The following is a 23,426-nucleotide window of genomic DNA, read 5'->3' as shown; positions in this document are numbered from 1 at the left end:
CATGTTCAAAAAAGGGGGGTTATTTAAAATTGAACAAATAACTTGCATCTAAATAGGGTTTCATAAAGTATGATTCAGAAATTATCTACATCAGAATTGTCACATTTGCAGTCTAACATGCCCATAGCAGGATAATTCTGGCCACACAGTGAAAATACCAGAGATTCTGAATTTGAGTAAGTTCTGGGTATTAATCAGTGTTTAAGCCAAACCAAAACAGATCAAGAAAACCTCCAATAAGAGTTTTAAAAATGATTTAGTGTTGAGAATCATCCCGGTGTGTATATTGTTAGGTGGCAGAGACCCTTTCTTTTTTTTTTATCATCAGCAAAGTACAGATGCTCATACAATGAATTCAGTCTTATTACTCCAAAGTTCAGTCTCTCATTTGCTCCTCTGGACTTGTCCTGCCTATCTCAATCCTGCCTCTAGTAGTCTCCTATGTTCCCTACCTTGGGGGAACAACTCTCCACATTTAAACTTTAGAATGCTGGGACTCATTTTGAATTTTGTTTTTGGATTATAACAGGTGAATCATGGAATCCTCTTCTTTCTCCCCTTCTAAATATTACTAAAATCAGTCCATTTTTATCCATCAAGTTTCCTGTGCTAATCAACAAGTTTCTCATCTTGACAGTAGTCTCAACTAGTCTCCTTTCTATAGATGTTCTTCTACCAGTAATCCACATTTCATCCAGAGTGGTTTTCTTGAAATGCAAATCTGATCATACTGTTCTCTGCTTAGAAGTTGCCAGCAGTTTCCAAATGCCTAACACCCCTCCACCTCCATCCTGCTGTCATGTGTTCTAGGGAGGACTCCAGTCTCTGGCCCTTTTCTCTAAAGACTCATCACCCACACGTTAAGCCATCCTGAGCCTCATATTCAGCTACCTCTACTGCCTTGAATGCACATCTCAGTGTTCACACTTTGCTCTCTTTGTGACAGTACTACAAGGCGCCTGGGTGGTTCAGTCATTAAGCATTTGCCTTCAGCTCAGGTCATGATTCTAGGGTCCTGGGATGGATCCCCAAGTCAGGTGGGGAACCTGCTTCTCCCTCTCCCACTCCCCCTGTTTGTGTTCCCTCTCCAGGCTATCTCTCTCTCTCTGTCAAATCAATAAAATAAAAAAAAAATGTTAAAATGAAAAAAACGGTACTGTGACTACCTTTCCTCAACTTGAAATCATGGCAGGCTTCTCTGGCCAACTTTTTCTCTCTGGGTTATTTTACTGTCAGCTCCCATAGTTCCATTTATTTCTTATATCCTAGCAATGTCCTCAAACTATTGTCAGTACTTAGAAAGTTTCAATATTCCCAGCCAGTAGTAGTTCTATAAGGGAGGGGACTGTTTTTGTTATTGTAATCTATGTAAGGTTCTATTTCTAACACTTCAGTTGAAAAATGAGTAAAGTTTCAAATGGCAAATCATGAAGATAATTAGGGTCTTAAAAAGATCCAGCCCAAAATGAAGACTGTGATGATCAGGAAGACGATTGGGATAACAACCCGTAATCCTAATGGATGGCCTTGTTGAGTGCTTACACTGTGCTGGGCCTTATGCTAAGTGCTTTATGGTAATTATTGTATCATTTAGTCCTCATGGCAACCCTGTATTTTTTAATGTATTAATAACAATTTATAGTCAGATGTTTGAGTCTAGGTTTATACTTTAAAGTATTAATGGTGGAAATAGAAAAACCACCTAATCTATCATTACAATAAAGGTGTTGAAGATGTGTTATGGTAAATTTAGCACATTTGACAGTGATATATGCTAAGTGAGTTTATGGATTTTTCATAATAGATAGGAACCTGTGGCCTTAACTACTAATTGTGGCAAATTATATTGGTTTCCCAATTATGGTAGGGATAGTAGATTTCCTTCTTAAACATATTTAGAGTTGGGATAAAGGGCTGCCTTTCGGCTCAGGTCATGATTCCAGGGTCCTTGAATAGAGTCCCACAACCAGCTCCTTAGAGTCCCACAACCAGCTCCTTGCTCAGCAGGGAGCCTGCTTCTCCCTCTGCCTGACACTCCCCCTCCTTCTGCTCTCTTTCTCTGACAAATAAATAAAAATTTAAAAAATGTCCATTTAAAAAAATTAAAACAGCATTGTTGATGTGTACCAGTTTATGGAAAATGACGTAGGAGCTCTATGAATAACTCTACTTTAAGTTACAAAGCCTTTGACTATTAAGAAATGCTCAATACCTTGAGGAAGGGCATTTGGGGGATGGGGTAACTGGGTGATGGGCATTAGGGAGGGCACATGATGTAATGAGCATTGGGTATTATATGAAAGTGATGAATCACTGATCTCTAACTCTGAAACTAATAACACACTATATGTTAGTTGGTTGATTATAAACAAAAATATGTAATACCTTGAATTTATTAGGACCTCATACCAGTAATTTAAATTTTCCACTGGTAGTAGCCCAAAAGTAAAGTTCAGGGATAATAAGCCTTTCAGATCTAAAATTTTAAGGCCCCCTTGAGTATTGAGTCCCAGTTGAGTTGAACTTCAGAAGAGACTGTGGATGTGCGAAGGAGTTGAATCCTAGGTTTACAGCTCGGAGAATAAGGATAAGAGGCAAAAATGGATGTTTAATTTTTGTTTTAAATAGAGGTGTTCTCATTGTGTTTGCAGTCAGAAAGTAGTAAGCCTGCAGAAAGAGACTGAATGTGCTTGAGGAAGGAGAATTGATGAAGCAAGATCCCAAGGGAAGAGGTGGAGATGGGTTCAAGATGATTGATAGAGGAAATGAGGGTGTCTGGGGAGTAGGAGGATTGATTGAGGAGATAAATTGGTACAAAATGAAGCCAGATGTTCAAAAACAAATGTTATCCACCTTACACTTTTATGTAGGCTTTTTTCCTGCTAAAATGCCTTGATCAGAAACTGGAGGTTGGCCCTTCCAATAATCACCGTCATTGGTACTCGAATCCTGCCTTCCTCCCACGTGTAGTAATTTGTGTTCTCTTATGAGCGTCTGTGGAAAGAAAAGCAGGCCTACATTATACTAGATTCCACATGGTATCAGGCTCATTTATTTATTAGGTGAATATATGAGGGCAGCATATGAGGGTATAAATGTAAAAGAAACATAACTGGTTTTGTTTGTTTTCTCTTTTTCCTTAATTCTTGACACTAGACCTCACTCCTCCAGCAGCTGATAGCTATAATGTAACTAGGAGAGATATTAAAAAAGTCAGATGTATAACAGATATACACATTTCATTAGTTCTAACTTGTCTCTTTTAAAATATTTTCCCAAGGTTTTAAAGGAACATGGAAACAATATTTTTATTTCTGCTGTTTTTTTATTTTTGTTTTTGTTTTTGTTTTTAAACAACAGAAGCCCAAAGTCTCAATTAAGAACTTCCTAAATACCTTGATGGCAAAAGCCATATGTAAAGGGTCAGAGCAAGAAAAGGAGTTGCAAGCACTTTTGTGAGTTGAGGTTTGCAATAGTAAAAGCACTTTCCTAATCCCAAGTTCTATTTCACTATCTTGAATAGTCTCCACAGGAAGGACTGACAGTAATATATTTATGATGATAACTTCTGTCTCTTTCAACTGGATTTCATGTAATTAAGTAATCCAAACTGGTGACTTTAAATGATAAACTTTTATTCTGAATATACTGTTTTTGCACAAGATTTAACACAACATTTTCTGGGATTATAAATATTTTTATAACAGTATTATACAAATTTTTACAAAATGTTTTTTTATCAGGCTAGTTAATTTCCACAAAAGTGTCAAGAGAACATAATAAAGGGGAGAAAAGATCTTTTGTTCACAAAGCCAGTTGGTCTTTTGCATGGATGCACACTGAGCATTTCAATAAAAGTATCCCTAAAAAGCATGATCCAACAATCATACGGCACAACAAAAAAGACAGCTTTGTCAGGTCACACTGTAAACTCAACTGGCATCTACACAAGACAGTATCCCATTAGTCTCAGTGGAATTTCTTTGAGTTGATTATGTGAACTAGAAATAAGGTAGAGGAAACTCTTGGTAAGGGTTGTCTGAGTCTTTGAAATTCTGGAATTTATTCAACACTTGATACTTCCATTGTATTGATTTGCTCTTTACAGAAGTGTACACGAAATATTAGCAATATTAACATTCTGCTAATGGGAAAACAACACGAGTTCTAGATGGTAATAAAATATTTTAAGTTGGGGGCAAGTGAAATCATCATTCTATTCTACACTTGAAAAAAATCACAGCGCTCACTTTGTTTCACAAGGTCAAACTGTCTACTGCTAGATATTTTAATGTTAACTAACAATTAATGGAATAGTTCAGTTTAAAATTAAGACACAGAATTTAAGCTTTGGTGGAGAGAAAGATTTAAATGAGACATAAAATAGAAGAGAGCATCAAATAAGCAAGTAACACTTGGGTTGCAAAGGTCACTTAAAAGGGATACTGCCTATTTGAACCCAGTAAGGCCAGTTTTAAAGTTAATAAAAGGAATATTCTAGGAAAACTTACAAATGGCAGCAACACTGTTTTGTTTTGTGGGTTTTTTTTTTCCCCCAAGTAAAGCAATAACGCCTCAAGCATTAGAAACATGAAAAAAGATCATACTAAAATCTTATAGGCCCAGGACCTAAAAATCTCTTCAATCAAACTTGCTAACTATGTCATGTTAAAAATCTGTTACAAATATGGACCACGATTGGTGTTTGGCAGTAATGCTGGTTGTTCAAATGAAGAAAATATAAAGAAACCATTAATGTTAAAGTCATTCCTGTTACTCAACACCAACGTTAAGACTTTACTTTGATTTTGTTCTAACGACAAACTACATTAAACTGGATGAGTAGAGCAAAAGTGAAAGAAGCCGAAGAGTTTAAAAGCTTTTTTTCTCGATCATTTAGTCTTTGAAATCAGTATTTATGACAGGCTATATAATTTGAGTTCTTGTCAAGAATTAGAACTCAGACAAAAAAATCCTAAATTAAATATGACAATTTGATGGGATGAGTGTTACTGTCTTTGAAAAAAATGCTAAAAGTATCAAGTCTCATATGAGTGAGGCATGAGACCAGTTTTTAGTCAGAAAGCACGTTCTTACCCAATTTATCACCAAGTACGTGGTTCTCATATATAGGTTTATTTTATAACAGAAAAACAAGGATCAAGCAAGATTCGTGCATGTAAATATATTTTGATGGCAAATGGAACCAACAGGACCCTGCCAAGAGATGCCAAGTTCAACTGTGATTAATGCAACAGTAATGCAGATGATGAAAACACTATTTCAGTGACATTAGCCATGAAAATATATTTAATAGATTTTAAAGATAATTTTAAGGTAGTTTGTTGTATGCTGGAAGCAATTCAGTTGTTTTAATGTGCGTCATAGATACACATGAACTAACATAATTTTATATTTTGATATCCCCTTCCCAACACTTTCATGATTTAAAAGAGTCTAGCAAAAGTTAACAATAAGTTTTAAATATGTAATCAACAAACAACATGATTGAAACATAGTGTCACTAGAGTGAGAAGTTTCATTTTTTTTAATCACTTTGGTGTTTTCTAAAACGTCAATACCAGTTACAAATGAGACTACAAAATCACAACAATGCGTTAGAAATGGTAACTGACGTCAACTCCTAGAACAATAGCTGGCAAAGTGATTCCATTCCCACCCACCCCCATTTTTAAATAAAAAATAGTTTAAATAAGGAAATATACACAAAATGTTCCCACGGCATATCGGTGGTGGGAGGGAATTACGAATGTCTGCAAAGCTAAAAACAAAACAAACGTATTTTAAACTATGCTAAAGACTTGGTTATGTCTTTGATATGCGGAGCATCTTAAAGCATGCTGGATAATGTTAATAAGGTATTGACTTAAAAATGATGTATAAGAAAATGTCCAGCATAGACACACACCAATATTTGGCATGTTCAAAATAAGAACAAATGTATTTCACCATAAAAAATATTTGTATACTTCCAGCCTTCGGCAGAATTACTCAGTTGAACTAGAATTACACATTCGTTGTTTTTACCCTTTCTTCAAACACTGATGACTCCTAAAAATTATTTTTAAAAGCATAAATAATAATCTACCATATTACTCTATATTGAAGTACCCGGTTTACTACACTAATCATTTTCACCAGTGAGGCTGTAGAAAAACAATTTTGAGTATTCACAATCAAGTATTCGTGTGCATACATACAGATTCAAGGTTTCCTATTTGTTCAGATTATTATAAAACCGTCATCAAACTGCATGGAATCTTGGTCACGTGATCGTATCTACCTTTTACAACGGTGAGGAGAAAAGCAGCAGCGGTGGAAATGTCTGGAGCATATGTGCTCCTATTCAAACGAACAAAGAGGAAACCTAGTGTGAATCTTCATTGAGAACATATATGTACTCTTCAAAAAATAAATGTGTCAAATCTGATTTATGTACTTAAAATATCTGTACATAGGTTTTTCAGGCAAAAGCATGAGTCTGTATAAAATCCATTAATTCCCATTTCACCATTTACCTACCCCAGTCATTCGGCATTGACATTGCACAGTATATTCAGAGTAATTTAACGACATTTTAAAGGATGACTTAAGTGCATTACACTGCAAGGTTCAGAGTCTTACATAACAATAATGTCACTCAGTTAACTTTTCAAAGGACTATACTCTACAGTAAGAGAAAAACAAACCAAAAGTTAAAATAGCAGCAGCATCATGCAAAATACCCTTGGTAACCAAAGTTCATTTATCACAAGAAAAGACGTTTACCCCTCCCCCCCAACAAGCTTCTCTTAGAGCATTTTGAATTATTTGGCTAGCACTACATAACTTTACTGTGAACAAAAGAAACATTACATCGAAGCATTAAGGGCTTACATTTATGAGGAAATATGTCACATGTTCAAATTGCATCTTCAAGCACCTTTAGTTTAATAGTTTCTTAGTTATTATTTTTAAACATCAATTCATTACCCCAGCAAAACTTAATTGGTCATCACTTGTGTTCTGTTTTTGGCAGAGAAGCCATTCTTCATAAGGCATTTTATTTATGGCAAATTTCTTTTTGTAGAAAATTAGCCATTATTTCTATTTCAACAGATTACATCCATCTCTCCCTATTTTATTTTTCAATAATAACTACTCAAAGCAAGAAATGATTTTTAACAAAAGAATACGTGAAGGCAAAAATAACTCCTTTTTTTTTTTTTCCCTCTAGAGATTTTCTTGGTAAAAGAACAAGAATTGCAGCAGGTCAAAATTCCAGGTCAAGGTCAAGACAATTTGTAGGATTCATAAACAGTATGGGGAGCCCTTTTACATATAATCACCAACAATGCAAACAATGAACTCTCCAATTTTCCAATAGAGCATGTATAGAATTTTGCTTTGATGTTATACATAGATGATGCAGCATTCACACAAGTTTAAGGATCTGAGACCCTGACATGCAGCCAGTGGGGGCCATATGAGTCTGCGCCTTAGATTTAGCGATGGTATGGGCCCAGCTAGTGTTCTGCTCATTCCACAGTTGACCCTATTTGAACGCAACTGAGGGCTCATGTTTTGGCAGGGTCTGGAGTTTAATTATGCAGACTGAGTTTTAGAAGGTCATAACTGGCAGTGTCTACTGCCAGATAAAAGCCAAAGTAGAACAAACTGGACTCCGATGATGGACCACAGGGAGGGATTCAATCCAGAAACACCACCACAGTCAGTATAATCCTCCTGTTGTAAAGAAAAGGAGAAAGAAAAATCCTGAAGAAATCCTTAGCCATTTTTCAGAGCACCCATGTTTAGTCCACTTCTGAACTCCCCTGATAAAATGGTTTTAATTTAAACCCAAATAAATGACATTACCCTGGATTTTATAGTAACAGCAATTTTGAATAAAGCCATATTCCTAGTATCATTTCAAGAAGGCTTTAAATTTTGAGTTACAAATTATGATGACTAAGAAAATACTAGAATAGTAAATGCTGTTTTGACCAATACACCAGTTGTTAAATTTAAAAAAAAAAAATCTTTCAGAGTACGAGATATTCCTAGATATCTACAAAAATAAGGAGTAACTATAAAATTTACTCTAGGTTTTATAATACCCAAGAATTATCATTTTAGCAATTATGCTCAATAAGGCAAAGTTTGGGACTGGTTAAATCAATATGAGAAATGATCTCTATTTTCCATATCTTTTATATCCAGTTTCAAAGATAAACATACCAACCTGCACTTGTAGCATCTGGACCTTCACCAAAATTAAAATAATAGTGTATTTGAATCATACATGAAAAGACACTCCAAAAACATATTCAATATAAAGAGCTAAGCTAGCAAGAGACATTTGTTTAATTTACAGAACCATGAAATATAAGCAATTTATATACCTATTTGGATCCCCCCCACGTCGTCTCATGGTAGCTCATTAAGTTCCTTTAAATGCAGAATTATCCTTTATCTTTTATTCCTAGGTTCTGTGTTAGTAACATTTTCTACATCTTTTGATTTCTTTTAATTACTGAATTTCATAAAGGATGTTTAGGAAAATAAGTAGATGTAGATATGAGGCTTGTTAAAAAATACACTATGCCAAGTTCATCATCCAATAACCCAAATAATAGGTTATGTATATAAATAAATGAGTAAATAAAATGTTCAGAATGATTTTCCAAAGACTCTGAGCTCGCAGAGAAGAGAACATTGGCTTGTTTTTTGTCACTGGGGTTTAATACAGTGCCTGCCCCCCCAGTAAAAAACTTAAAATTTCTATCTTGAGCTGCATTTTGAGGCAGAACACTTCTTCTGTTAGTTAAAGAGAAGTCTGAAAGAAACAAAAGAATCTATTAAAAAAAAAAGCTTATTTTCAAAAGCTAGCTCCTAAATCTAAAGAGTAACACAAAATGATGATCCATTCTTGGTCCTCATCTTATTTTACTTTTCATGAGCATTTGGGAATGTACAATATTCTCTCCTTAAAATATTTTCTCATGTATATTTGTCCAACACATCTGGTTTCCTCCAAACGTGTTTTGGGCTCATCTTACTCTCTTTAGCTCAACCTACTTCTCTCCATGCGTTCTACATGATAGACTTTTCCAGCAGTTACTTCTCTCTCTTTTTAAATTTACACTTTCTTCCTAAGTAACCTAATCTAGTTCTATAGTTTTAAATGCCATTCATTTGTTAACAACTCATAATTTTATCCTTAATATGAAAATGATTTTTGCTTGTGTTTTTTCATTTTGCTTTTTAAAATTTTAACTTTTCGCTTTAATAGACAAAATTGTAAGATATTTAAAGTATATATTTCGGTGATTTGATAGACATTGTAAAACGTTACCCTCCCCCCCAGATAATTAACATGTCTATTATCCACATATTTATCGTTTTTCCCCAACTGGTGAGGATACTTAAGTTTTACTCTCTTGGCAGATTTCAGTTCTACAGTGTTTATCAGCTATGGTCATCATGTTTTACTAGATCCCCAGACTACTCATATTATAGCCAAAAGTTTGTATCCTTTTGCCAACCTCTCCCTACCTCCCCCTAGCCACTGGCAACTCCTTTTCTACTCTTGGTTTCTATGAGTTTTTTTTTTTTTTTTAATAGAATTCACATATTAGTGATGGTCATGCACAATGTCTTCATCTTGCTTGTTTCATGTAGCGAAGTGCCCTCAAGTTCCAACACTGTTGTCAAAAATGGCCGGGTGTCCTTCTGTCTATCTACATACCACTTCTTTAGCCATTCCTTTGTTGATGGACGCTTAGGTTGTTTCTATATCTTGACTATTTAAAAAAATGCTGCAATGAACATAGGGGTGCATATATCTTTTCTAGTGTTTTAATTTTCTTCAAATGAGTACCAAGAATTGCCAGTTCATACAGTAGTTGTATTTTTAATTTCTGAGAAACCCCCATACCGGTTTTCATAGTGGTGTACCAATTAACAGTCCCACCATTAACACAGAGGACTCCCTTTCTCCACATCCTTGCCGGCAATGGTCATCTCTTGTCTTTTTGATAACAGTCATTCTAGCAGGTGTGAAGTGGCAGCTCCTTAAAGTTTTTGATGTGCATGTTCCGTTCTAGTTGCAGATATTCAATAAAAGGAATATCGCAATAAAGCAAGCAAAAATAATGTTTTGGTTTCCCAGTGCATGTACAAGTTAGGTTTATACTATACTGTTGTCTTTTAAGTGTATAATAGCATTATGTCTAAAAAAGCATACACTTTAAAAAAAAACAAAACTGTAGCGATAAAAAATGCTAACCATCGTCTGGGTTTTCAGTGAATCTTTTTTTTTTTTTTTTCCCCTATTCCAGGGTCTTTGCCTCGATTGTTGATGGCTGCTGACTGGTCAGGGTGGTGGTTGCTGAAGGTTGGGTGGCCATGGCCATTTCTTAAAATAAGACAACAATGAAGTTTACTGCATTGACTGACTCTTTTAGGAACACTTTCTCTGTAGTCCGTGATGCTGTCTGATAGTACTATACCCACAGTAGAACTTTCAAAATTAAAGTCAATCCTCTCACACCCTGTTGCTTGACTGACTAAGTTTATGTAGTATCCTAGCTCCTCTGTTGTCATTTCAACAATATCAGTAGCATCTTCACCAGCAGGAGATTGTATCTCCAGAAAACACTTTGTTCATCCAGAAGAAGCAACTCTTCATCCATTCAAGTTTTATTGTGAGATTGTAGCGATTCAGTCACATCTTGAGGCTCCATTTGTAATTCCAGTTCTCCTGCCATTTCCACCCCATCTGTAGTTACTTCCTCTACTGAGGTCTTGAACCCCTCAGAGTCATCCATGAGGGCTAGAATCAACCAGGTGTATTCTCAGTAAGCTGTCATATTTTGAAAGGGATTTTTCCCCCTCAGTACTAGGTCTCAACAGTGGGCTTCAAATGTTCAATAAGCCATGATGTCATGTGCTGTTCTCCAAGCTTTGTTGTTCCATTGATAGAGTATAGGTAGAGTGGACTGAGCATAATTCGTAAGGGCCCTGGGATCTTTAGAATGGTCAACGAGCACTGACTTCAACTTAAAGTCACCAGCTCATTAGCCCCTAACAAGACAGACAGTCTGTCCTCTGAAGATGGGTGGTGACTTCTCATCTCTAGCTATGAAAGTAATAAGATGACACCTTTTTCCAATAGAAGGCTGTTTCATCCATACTGAAAACCTGTTGTAACCCTGTTTGTTTCCTATAGTTAGGAAGTTGCTAGAGGGGAGATGAGTGGTGGGATGAGGTAACTGGGTGATGGGCATTAAGGGGGAGGCACATGATGTAATGAGTACTAGGTATTATATGCAACTGATGAATTCCTTAACTCTACCTCTGAAACGAATAATATACTACATGGTAATTAATGGAAATAATTTTTTCCATTTTTTAAAAAAACCTGTTGCTTAATATAGCCACTTGCATTGATTACCTCAGTATCTGGATAACTTGCTGCTTTACCTTTACTATTATGTTACAGAGCTGGCTTCTTTGCTTTAATCTCAAGAACTAACCTCTGCTAGCTTCAAAATTTTCTTTTGCAGATTCCTCATCTCTCTTAGCTTTTATAGGTATGAAGAGAATTAAGGCCTTGCTGTGGATTAGGCTTTGGCATAGGCAGTGTTGGGGCTGGTTTGATCTCCTATCCAGACCACTAAAACTCTCTCCATGTCAGCCATAAGGCTGTTTGACTTTCTTATCATATGTGTATTCACTGGAATAGCACTTTTCATTCCCTTCAAGAACCTTCCCTTTGCATTCATGCCTCGGCCAAATATTTGGTGCAAGAGGCCTAGGTTTGAGCCAGGTCTGGCCTTTGAAATGCCTTCCTCACTAAACTTAATCATGTCTACCTTTTAATTTAAGGTGAGAGACATGTGACTCTGCCTTTCACTTGAACACTTAGAGGCCATTGCAGGGTTATTAATTGGCCTAATTTCAATATCATTTCATCTCCGGGAATAGGAAGGCCCAAGCACAGAAAAAGGGCTGGGGAAACAGCTGGTCTTTAGAGCATTCAGAACACACACAGTTTGTTGTCTTAGATAGGTGGGGTTTATGGTGCCCCAAAGCAATTACAATGGTAATATCAAAGACCACAGATCACCTTAACAAATTTAATTACAGCAAAAAAGTTTGAAGTATTGTGAAAACTATGAAAATGTGACATAAAGACAAAGGTGAGCAAGTGCTATTGAAAAAAATGACACAAGTACAATTTGCTTAATGCAGGGTTGCCACAAACGTTCAGTTTGTTAAAAACAAAACAAAAACCCTGCATTAGTGTGAAGTGCAATAAAGCAAAGTACACTAAAACAAGGCATGCCTGCTTTCTGGGCATCCTATATTTGGGATATTGGCCCCTTACCAAATAATGCCTCCCATTTCAGGGATTGCCTTTGAATTGTGTTGGTCTCCTTTGTCATGCAGAAGCTTTTAACTATGCTGTAGTCCCATGTTTATTTTTGCTTTTGTTGCCTTTGCCTTTGATGTAAGATTAAAAAAAATCCTCGCCAAAACCCATGTCAACGAGTTTACTTCCTAGGTTTTCTTCTGGGAGTTTTACTATTTCAAGTCTTAAGCTCAGGTAGTTAACCCATTTTCAGTTGGTTTCTGTTGTATGGTGTAAGATACTGGTCCAGTTTTATTCCCTTGGGTGTGGCCATTCCTAGTATTATGTATCGAAGAGACTACTCTTTTCCCATGGTATGTCCTTGGCTCCTTTGTCATAAAATAATTGAACATATAAACATGGGTTTACCTCTGGGCTATTTTGTTCCATTGATCCGTATGTCTGTGTGTGTGTGTGTGTGTGTGTGTGTGTGTGTGTGTGTGTGTGTGTCTATGTGCATGCACATACCAGTACTGCTGTTTGATTACTGTATGTATATAATATAGGTAGAAATCAAGAAAGTGTGATGGCTCCAGCTTTGTTCTTGTTTCTCAAGATTGCTTTGGCTATTAGGGTTTTGTGGTTTCATTTATATTTTAGAATTGTTTGTTCTATTTCAGTGAAAAATGTCATTGAAATTTTGATAGGAATTGAAGTGAAACTGCAGATTCTTTGGATGGTATGAGCATTTTAACAATAATCATTCTAATTCATGAGCACTGAATTATCTTCCTATTTGTGTCTTCAATTTTATGTTACAGTTTTTAGTGTACAGGTAGGTCTCTTACCTCCTTGTTTAAATTTATTCCTGGGTATTTTATTCTTTTGGATACAATTGTAAATGAAATTATTTTCACAACTTTCTGATATATTTTATTAGTGTATATAACTCAACTGATGTTTGTACCTTCCTTTTTTTAATCTGGCAATTTTACTGAATTTGTTTATTCCAATAGGTAGAGTCCTTGGGGTTTTCTACATATAAAATTTTTCATCTGCAAATAGAGATAGTTTTAATTCTTATTTTGCAATTTGGATGCTTATTATTTCTTTTTCTTACCTAATTGCTTTGCCTAGAACTTATAGCACTGCACTGAAGGAAAGTGGCAAGAATAGGCACCCTTGTGTTGTTTGTGATGTTAGTTCTTATCATTGAATATGAGGTTAGCTGTAGGCCTTTGTTATGCTGAGGTATATACTTTATATACCAATTTTGTGAGGAGTTTTTCTCAAAATGGATGTTAAATTTTGTAAGTGCTGTTTCTGCGTTATTGTGATCATACAATTTTTATTCTTCACCTTATTAATATGGTGTATCACACACTGGTTGATTTGTCAACGTTGAACTGTCCTTGTATCCTTGTAATAAATCATACTTGATCATGGCATTGGTCTTGTATTGCTGAATTCAGTCTGCTAACATTTTGTTGAGTTTTTTGCATCTAGGTTCATCAGATCTAGACCTGTAATTTACTATCTTGGGGTGTCCTTGTCTGGTTTTGGTATTATGGTAAGGCAGGCTTTGTAAAACGAGTATGAATGTTCCGTTCTGTTATTTTTTTAAAGAGTTTGAGAGGGATTGATATTAATTCTTCTTTGAATGTCTGGTAGAATTCATCAGTGAAGCTGTCTGGTCATGGGCTTTTGATTGTTAGGTGGTTTTTGAGAGCTGATTTAGTTGCCTTACTAGTAACTGATATGTTCAGATTTTCTATTTTTTATGAATCATTCTGGATAGGCTACATATTTTTAGGAATTTATCAATTTCTTCTAGATTTTCCAATTTTTGCCATTTAATTTTTATAGTGGTCTGTTATGATACTTTATATTTCTATGATACCAATTTTGATGTCTCTTCTTTCATTTCTAGTTTTATTTATTATAATCCTTTTTTTTTTTTGTAAGTATACCTGAGGTTTTATCTATTTCATCTTCTCAAAAAGCCAGCTGTTTGTTCCATTGATCTTTTCTATTGTCTTTTTAGTTTCTATTTCAGTTGTTTCTGTCATGATCTTTGTTATTCCCTGCCTTCTAGCATTGAGCTTAGTTTGTTCTTAATCCTTACGGTATAAATCTATTTGAGACCATTCTCTATCCTTAGTATAGGTCTTTATCACTATAAACTTTCCTCTTAGAACTGCCTTGCTGCTTCCTAGTCATTCTGGTTCAGTGTATTTCCATCTTAATTTGTCTCTAATTTGTTTATATATATATCATATAAAGTATAAAATTTCTCTTTTGCTTTCTTCTTTGATCCACGGTTGTTAAGTGGCATGCCATTTTTATCTCCACATATTTGTGAGTTGTCCAGTTTTCTTTATATAGTTAATATCAAGTTTCATACAACTGTGGCCAGAAAAGATACTTGATATTTCAACCTACTCAAATGTATTAAGGCTCCTTCAGTGTTCCAACATATGTTCTATCCTGGAGGAAGTTTCATGCACACTTCAGAAGAAAGTATATTCTGCTTTTGGATAGAATTTTCTGTAAATGTCACTTAAATCCATCTGGTCTAATGGGTCATTTAACTCCACTGTTTCCTTGTTCATTTTCTGTCTGGGTGATCTATCCATTGATAAGTGGGGAACTGAAGTCCCCTACTAGTATTCCTACTATTACTACTGTTACGTTGCTGCCCACTTCCCCTATTAGGTCTGTTAATATTTGCTGTATATATTTAAATGCCTGTGTCAGGTGCATAAATATCTACAAATGTTACATCCACTTTTGATTTTGATTATCAGTATATTATCAATATATAATATCTTATTACAGTGTTTGTCTTGAAGTCAATTGTGTCCAAGTATAGCTACCCCAGCTTTCTTTTGATTTATATTTGCATGGAATATGGTTTTCTATCCATCCACTTTCATATACTTTAAGGTACGTGTCCTTAAGCCAGAAGTATGTGGTTTTGATTTGTGTTTGCCTGATGACTGCTGATGCTGAACATCTTTTCATGTAGCCATTGGCCATTTTGATGTCTTCTTTGAAAACATGTCTATTTAGTTTTCCTGCCCAATTTTTGTTGATTTTTTAAAAACTCTCATGAGTTCTTCATATATTCTGGATATTAACTCCTTGTCATAGATACATAGAGAGATATATAGATATATTGCTTGCAATTTTTGGCCTTGCTCTGTAGGATGCCTTTTCTTTAGTGGTTTCTTTGGCTGTGCAGAAACATTCAAAATTGTCACAGTCCCATTTGTTGATTTCTGTTTTTGTTGTTTGTGCTTTTGGTGTTGTAACCAAACATCATTGCCAGGACCAATGTCAAGGAAATTCTTCTTACTTTATCTTCTAGGATTTTTATACTATCCTGTCTTAAAGTAAAGTTTGTGATCTATTCTGAGTTAATTTTTATGAGTATGTAAGAGAGGAGTCCAGTCCCATTGCCCTCCATGTGTTTATTTTCCCAGCACCATTTGCTGGAGACCATCCTTTCCCCAGTGGGTGTTCTTGGCTATCCTACTGAATATTAGTTGACCGTATGTATTTGGGGTTTCTTTCTGGGCTCTCTTCTGTTCCATTAGTCTATGTGTTCATTTTTATGCCAGTACTATACTGTTTTGATTACTGTAGCTTTGTAGTATAAAATAAAAAAAATCTGATACCTGCAGTTTTGTTCTTTTCCCTCAGGATTGTTATGGTATTTTGGGTCTTTTGTGGGCCATAAAAATTTTAGATTTTTTTTTTTTTAATTTTCTGTGAAATTAAATTCTGCTGTTGGTATTTTGATGGGGGGTACACTGAATCCACAGATGGCAGTGGGTAGTATGGACATTTTAACATTATTCTCTAAAGCCATAAACACAGGATACCTTCTTATGTTTTTCTTCTTCCTTTCACCAGTCTTAAAGTTTTCGTTGTACAGTTCTCTTACTTTCTTGAAGTTGATGCTATGGTGAACTAGGATAGTTTTCTTTTCAGATATCTTATTATTAATGTATACAAATGCACCTGACTTCTGATTTTATATCCTGCAAGTTTACGGAAATCTCCTCAGACCTCCACACTGATTGATCTCTGCCTCTTCTCCTCTCTGATGTCTTTGGGTGAAGTCTTCGGGGTTTTCTGTATACAGAACCATATCATTTGTTAAGTACTGGCAGTTTTATTTCTTCCTTCCCTATTTGGATCCCTGTTATTTCTTTGTCTTGCATAAAATTCTAGCTAGGACTTCCTGTACTAAATTGGTAAGAGCAGTGAGCGTGGGCCTTCTTATCTCTGAGACATTTTCCTCCAGTGAGTATGTTAGCTGTGGGTTTGTCATATGGCCTTTATTATGTTGAAGGATGTTCCTCTGTACCCCCAATCTGACCAAGGTTCTTACCCTGAAATGTCATATTTTGTCAAATACTCTTTTCTTAGCTATCTATTCATGTCATTTGTATCTTTTATGTTATTACTGTGATACATTACCCTCAGCTCTGTGACTTTTTTGTACTTTTTAATATTTTCTATTGTTCATGCGTCTTTCTCTGACTTTGGTAAACATCTTTATGACCATTATTTTGAACTCCTTAATGTCTGTTAGTGGAGTTTTATGTTGTTGTTGTTTAGAACATATTTTTTCTGTTCTGTGTTGGTTTCTATGCATTAGAAAAAACAGCCACCTCTCCCAGTAGTTGAGGTGGGCTGATATCTGGTGGTGGCAGGGGGCAATATCATACAGCACCTAGATGTAGGCTGATTAGAGCCTGGAAACTGAGGCAGCAGTTTTTAAGGTATGCAGTTAGACCTTTCCCTTTTAGGGTATAACTGATAGAAGAGCATTTTTGTCTGCTCTCTCTCTGCTGAGCCCTGGGGGAATACAGCTTTAAGAACTATTTATTCGCCACTGTTAGGTGGTACCTGAGAACATCAGCCATACCGGCCACCACAGCCAAGTGGTAAAGGGTGGGGGCTGTTCTTTGGGCAGTAGCCTCAAAAGCCCAATGCCGGCTGTGTTCACAAGCTCCTTTCAGGCAGAGACCAGCGACCCCGAGTGTGTCATAGGGTGAAAATGGAGGCATATGCTAAATGAGAAGCCTTAGTCCCTCAGGCAATCGAGGATATCTGCATACTTAAGCCACTATCAGGGAGAGTGTGGGAGTAGGGCATTTTTGTCTAGTCCATCTTCTCTGAACCCTGGGAGGAAAGCCACAGTCCATCTGAGCCTGATGAGAACTGTTTCTTTGTTTGGTCCTATGGGTCTCATGGACATAAGCCCTATCAGACTTTCAGAGGTAGTTGCTGGGGAGACCCCACATCTAGAGTGCTAGATGTTCAAACCAAACCCTTCATTCCTCAGGGTAAAGCTCAGAGTTACAAGTTCCCTCCCGATTTTATGTTGCTAGGTCAGTGATGGGGACTATGGAGACAGTGCGTCTTCTCAGCCTTTCCTACCTGTTTTGACACGGCTGTTTTCTCCTTTACCCAATGGGTATGGGTCATTCAGATTCTTGATTTCTTTCAGAGGGAACTGCTTTGTTTATAGTTACAGGTTTAGTGTTTCTATGGGATAAAGTGAGTTCGGGACTTGTGTCACCAGCTTAGACCAGAATCACAATACCTCACACTTTTATATCTTTGGACCTGAATTCTCTCCTCTGACCTCCACACTGATCTCTGCCACCTCTCCTCTGAGGTCTCCGAAAGGTCTCAAACTTGCACAAAAAGATAGTACTTTTCTGAATGACACTTCTAGGAGAAATAGATCAGGGCAAACAACAAGTCATCTGTGATTGCTACTTTATAAAAAACTTTTTTCAAATGTAATTCACCCGCATGCATTGTTGACATTCCCAAACTTATCACTCCTCAGTCACCATCACTCCTTCAAAAGCTGCCTCCTTTGTCTCTGCTTCTACTCTTGCTCTTTTATAATCTTTTTACCAAAAAGTGGTCCCCTCAGAACCATACATCAAGTTTTTTGTTATTGTTTATCTCTCAGCACAAAATCCAAATTTCTTAGCAAGGCCTAGGGAACCTGGCTGCCTCTCTTCTTCTACTCCTCTCCCCTCACTAACAACTTCCTCTGCTCCAATATCACTGTCTTTGCAATGGGGCAAGGTGCGTACTATCTCTGGGAATTCGTACTTGCTCCTCTTTTTCAAACACTTTTCCCTCTAGATAGGGTAACAAGATCAAAGAAACAATGCTCAGTTACATTTGAATTCCAGATTAAAAACCCATTTTTTAGCATAAACTATCTCAAATACCTCACACCCAGCAGAATGATCTAATTCAGACATGTATAGTAAGTACTAATTTGATGGGATGGAAAATTAGCACACAAACAAGACCCATCAATGTATTAACAATGTATTTTGTCAAAGAAATTCCAATTAATGTAAAGAAAAAAGACTATCTCTGGCTCTGATTCCATTGCTTTTATTTTTATATTTCTAATTTTTTTGTTTGTTTTTTAATTTATTTGCTCAGTTGCGTTTCTTGTGTGAGGTAAGTTTCCGTCTGGGAGGGGGATAGTTTAGATAAGTTAATTGGAGTTCCTCAAGTCTACAAGTTGATTCACACTAAAAAGTCTGTCTCTGCAGTTTCCTGTCATGTTTTCTGCATGGGCAGCCATATACAACAAGACTTGAAATTAAGTCGCAAATGCACTGATGTGGGAGAAACCGTAGCATTTTTTCTGTCTTAAGGATAGACCAAAATTTCCTGAACACCGATTTTCTTGCTCATAAAGATTGGTACTTTGTTTCAGTTTAACACATTAAAGTAAAGAAAGACTATGCAGTGCTAATATTAGATATAATTTTGAAATATGATAGTAATTTTCATCTAGAAACGTCTCTCAAAAGATTCTTAATAAATATGTTACTACGAATTCCTTTTGCCTTTATTCATATGATTCTGCCCCAAGGTTTTCTTTTTAAGACCATGTATACTAGGGCCTAAATCTTGTTAAACAAGTATTGCTAAACTCTTAAATCTGCCTGTCTTTCCCAAGCCAGAATAACTGGGGGTAACTAATTATACATAGTAAGAGCTCAATAATTAGTAATTCATTTATTTACTGAATTACAGTCATTACCTTCAAAAGGCAAATCACTGGTGGAGACATCTCCCCCCTCCTCCCACCCCCAGATAAATCCATGAAGTAGGTAGCATATTTGTTCAACTATTTAAATGTGCGTATACCTACATACACACATCTGCTTGTTCATGGACCCAAAGATGTGCTTTCATAAATCAGGTTTGCATAAAATAATGAACTTTCTCACTGGCTTTACTTGTTTCCTAAACTTTAGCTTTCTTTTTCTTTTGTTGTTCTTTACCACTTGAATCTTCAAAATGATCTTGTCAGAAGGTCTCATTTGAACACTTGTGTTTTAATGAAGTCCTCATCACTGCTTATCTATAATTGATACTGTTCTTGGACTTCACAGGATACAAGGGTCTTGACTTCAGACAGTCCTTCGTGAAATGCTTAGAGAGAGATGATCCTTAAGAAGATGTCGGAAATCTGGGAGCACACCCACCACAAATTCTAGTTAGCGCTAGACTAGTGCTGAAGCTTACTTAGACTTTCACCTTTATTGGTCTTCAGTGTCAGGAACAACTGTCAATTAATCTTAGTATTTTGGGATAATGTTTACATTATTTTTTTCAACTTCATTGTTTCAGAGAAATTGATACTTCTTTTGATGTTATCATAGCAACACTCAAATTGCATAAACTAGATTTGGTATTCCATACTGATAACTATGTCTTTAAAGACTCAACCCAAGTCTTATTATTGTAAAGTATATGCCATATACATCACCTTCTCAAGACTGCTCATTATATATTCCTCAAGGACATAGTAACAGGGAATCCCACGTGTGTGCCTTCCATCTTACAAAAATTATTTCATTAAATGTACTGATCCCATCCAGCTGAATCCACAGTGATATTTATTTTCTTGGTAAGTTTATAGTTATGGTGAGAAAGAATAATACCATAGAAAAATTCATAATCACATTTTTAAGGGGATAATGCTTGCCTATAAATTTTTAACATAAAGGTAAAAGGGAACGGACCTATATTTTTGTGTTATTAGCTGCCTATATATCTTACCTAAAAATTGTAGATGGACAGAAGTAGAGTGAATATTTACATTATTCCTCTTTTTCCTCTATTCCACCTTTTCCCCTTAGCTCTATGTTTCTGCTCATTTCTACCATGATCACAAATAAGGAGAAATATAAAAAATAGAACATGGAAAGTGGGATTTTTACTATAATTTTCATATGTAAATGGTATAATCACTTGGGCAGGGATCAGTAAAACCTTGCTTCAAATAGCTACCTTGTTATCAATTTTAAAAATACATCCATGGAGAAAGGATCAATTAATTTTGGTCTTTCAATTATCCAAATCAGCTAGCTTTCTTTCACTTGGAATCTTTTGCTTTGAAAACCGTTATTAACCTAGAAAAAAAATGTAGTCGTTTTCTGAGACTCCCGCTGCTACTCCACTTTCCTGCCCCTCTGATGAGCTCACTCCATATCTCCATCTAGTGGTTCCCTAATCACTGAATACCTGGACGGCAGTGAAGAAAGGACAGGAGAGAAGTTGCTCCAGTAACACCAGTCAGGATGATTTCAGAGTGTCAGAAAAGAAACTGTAGAACTGTACATGAATCCCTGAGCACAAGCCCCAAAACATCTACTCAGTCATACTGACAGAATTGAGAAATTGGGCAAAGGTTAATGAAGGATCATTTTAGCCTAGATACTGAGTAAGATGATCTTACACATTGGAAGCACTTGTACTAAAATATTTCAGTAGGAATATCTATTTTGGTAGTAAAAATATAAAAAGTTGATTAAGTCATACTTGTTTTTTAAAAAGGAAAAAACTGAATTACTGACTTGGATAAAAGTTAAATGGTTCATCATTAATGTTATTTTCCAAAACTATGTTCGCATCTTTTGAAAATAGAGGTGACCAGCTCTACTGACTGCCCTTCAGCTACTTCTCCTCATGAAGCATATATAATTTCCCCCATGGTGACTTAATCTTTATAAAAACCTTAAAAGAAATACTGATTTTTAAGTAAACACAGGAAAAGGATATGCTTGATTTCGGATTAGAAACTTAAGCAATACTTGCATTCAGCTATTGACAAAACAATATAGGTAATGGGATTTTAACAACCTGGTTTCAGGACACTTACCATAGTGGATTTAGGGATGTGGATTATTTAATAAAATTTCAAGCCAAACACACACAAAAAGAAAAAATTAGAGAAAGTGACTGATCATCCACACCACATGAAAACTTGCAGTGAAATGAAGATAGGAACTGACATCATGGTACAGGCACGACTCGTTGTGCACATAAGTTGATCCTATTTAATAACGGGCAAAGTAGCAAGTATAGGAAAAGGAAAGAAAACACAGAGAAGAAGACATACAAGATGAGATTTCATGCAGTTTGCTGGCAGTTGGCAGTTCATGTGAGCCTCCATCCAGAGCAGATGCACAGTGACCATTGCAAAATAAGCATTACCAAAGTATTTCACCGTTAAAGCAGCACGAGCCATCACTAGCAAGGTAAGCTACTGAGCAAGACTTGTACTTTCACACACACCCCGATGTAGAATTCAAAGACTGGAACTACTGCAATTTTTTGTCTTAGTTCAGTCTTTCCAGGGCCTTGGAGCAGATCGTCTCCTAGGCTGAAGATATTTTGGGCAACTGGGCTTTTTAGGTAATCTTTCAAGTTCAGCTGATTGAATTTAATCTCAGTCTGTGCTGACAAATAGTTGACGAATGAAGTTTGCCTAATGAGCAGCATTCCCCTGGGCCCACAGTCAACATTCTTTGGGGACTGATTTGACATGGACAAAGCTCCTGAAAATCTAGCAGATGGAACAACAGAAGTCCTCAGATCTGGATTGTTCTTTAAGTCTAACCAGATAAAATGGAAAACAACAGTTAGAGGCAACTCAGACTCACTTTCTCCATCACAGAGAAGTGATCAATAGTCCAGGCAGAGATAACTGGGATTTACTGTGACACATCTTTGCCTTACTCCTCCTCATCGATCTATGTCATCTAATTGCGTATTATGTATCTGTGGAAATACCTTATTTTGGAGCGGAGGACAAAGGTGGCTATGTGTGCATTTGAGGAAATAAGTACGGAGTTGCTAAGTCTGTTCTAAAAAAATTATAGCTTCCATAAGTGCACATTAATCAAGAGGTGATCTGACATTTGTTTAGAATAAACAATGCCTAAGACAATGCTCTCTTTTTGCATGATCCTTGGAGTCTACAAGCCACTTTGTGCAAAGGCCCACCATGAAGAGTAAGAATCGAGGAAAATTACATTTAAAATTAGTTTATAAAAGTAAGAAGGGATTACGGGGTGGCCTTCACATTTGAGAATGCAGTTTCTTAATGGTTAAAATGATTTTAAAACCAGACAGCTGACTGCATGCAGAGTATGTCACATCAGTATTTGTCAGAGGACGACTGCTGACCTACAGGAAAGCAGTGGTCATCCTGACATCAGATACGAGAAAGATGTTTTGTATAATTTTACCACCTTAACCCTTGGTACTTGACCTGGTCTAATATCATGCAAGGTAAAAATACAAATCTCTGATAGAGTCAGAAACCATGTTAAAAAAAAAAAAAAAGATAATAGGATAATAGCTGTTTCAAAGGCTTTTATATACACTAAACTAATACAAAATACCTTTTATATCTTCAAGAATAAATGAAGGGAGGCAACTCATATCATAAATAACACTGTCAATTACTATTGATGATTCACCAGAAATGTGTTTGAAAGTACAATTTCTGTGAGAAGGACAGATAGAAGCAACTGTGAAGCTTAGGCTAACTGTGAAAAAATACTGAAATGAAAAATCTATCGACGAGCAAGTACATCATGCTAATGAGAAACACTAGGATTATGTTTGAGTTAAAATTGTAATCTGTCTCCTTAAATTCTTGAAGACAATGACCACTTGAGTTCTCATATTCTAATACAATAAACGTTTGGTC

The 23,426-nt window shown here is 36.0% G+C and overlaps 1 protein-coding gene across 7 annotated transcripts in view; it reads right to left on the bottom strand.

Moving 5' to 3' along the window:
- Positions 1–5,544: 5,544 nt before the first annotated feature.
- Positions 5,545–23,426, bottom strand: part of CACNA2D1 (calcium voltage-gated channel auxiliary subunit alpha2delta 1) — a 496,060-nt gene continuing 478,178 nt past the window's right edge. For all 7 annotated transcript variants that reach the window (XM_032873243.1, XM_032873244.1, XM_032873245.1 and 4 more), the window contains one exon: positions 5,545–7,746. In XM_032873243.1, coding sequence (XP_032729134.1) covers positions 7,630–7,746 — 117 coding nt within the window. In that variant the 3' untranslated portion in view covers positions 5,545–7,629. The remainder of the gene's footprint in view (positions 7,747–23,426) is intronic.

Source organism: Lontra canadensis, unplaced genomic scaffold (genome assembly GCF_010015895.1).
Source record: "Lontra canadensis isolate GAN:19392208 unplaced genomic scaffold, GSC_riverotter_1.0 scaffold48, whole genome shotgun sequence".
Classification (NCBI taxonomy): Eukaryota; Metazoa; Chordata; class Mammalia; order Carnivora; family Mustelidae; genus Lontra; species Lontra canadensis.
Note: the sequence above shows the minus strand (reverse complement) of the source record. Positions and strands in the feature narration are given on the sequence as shown.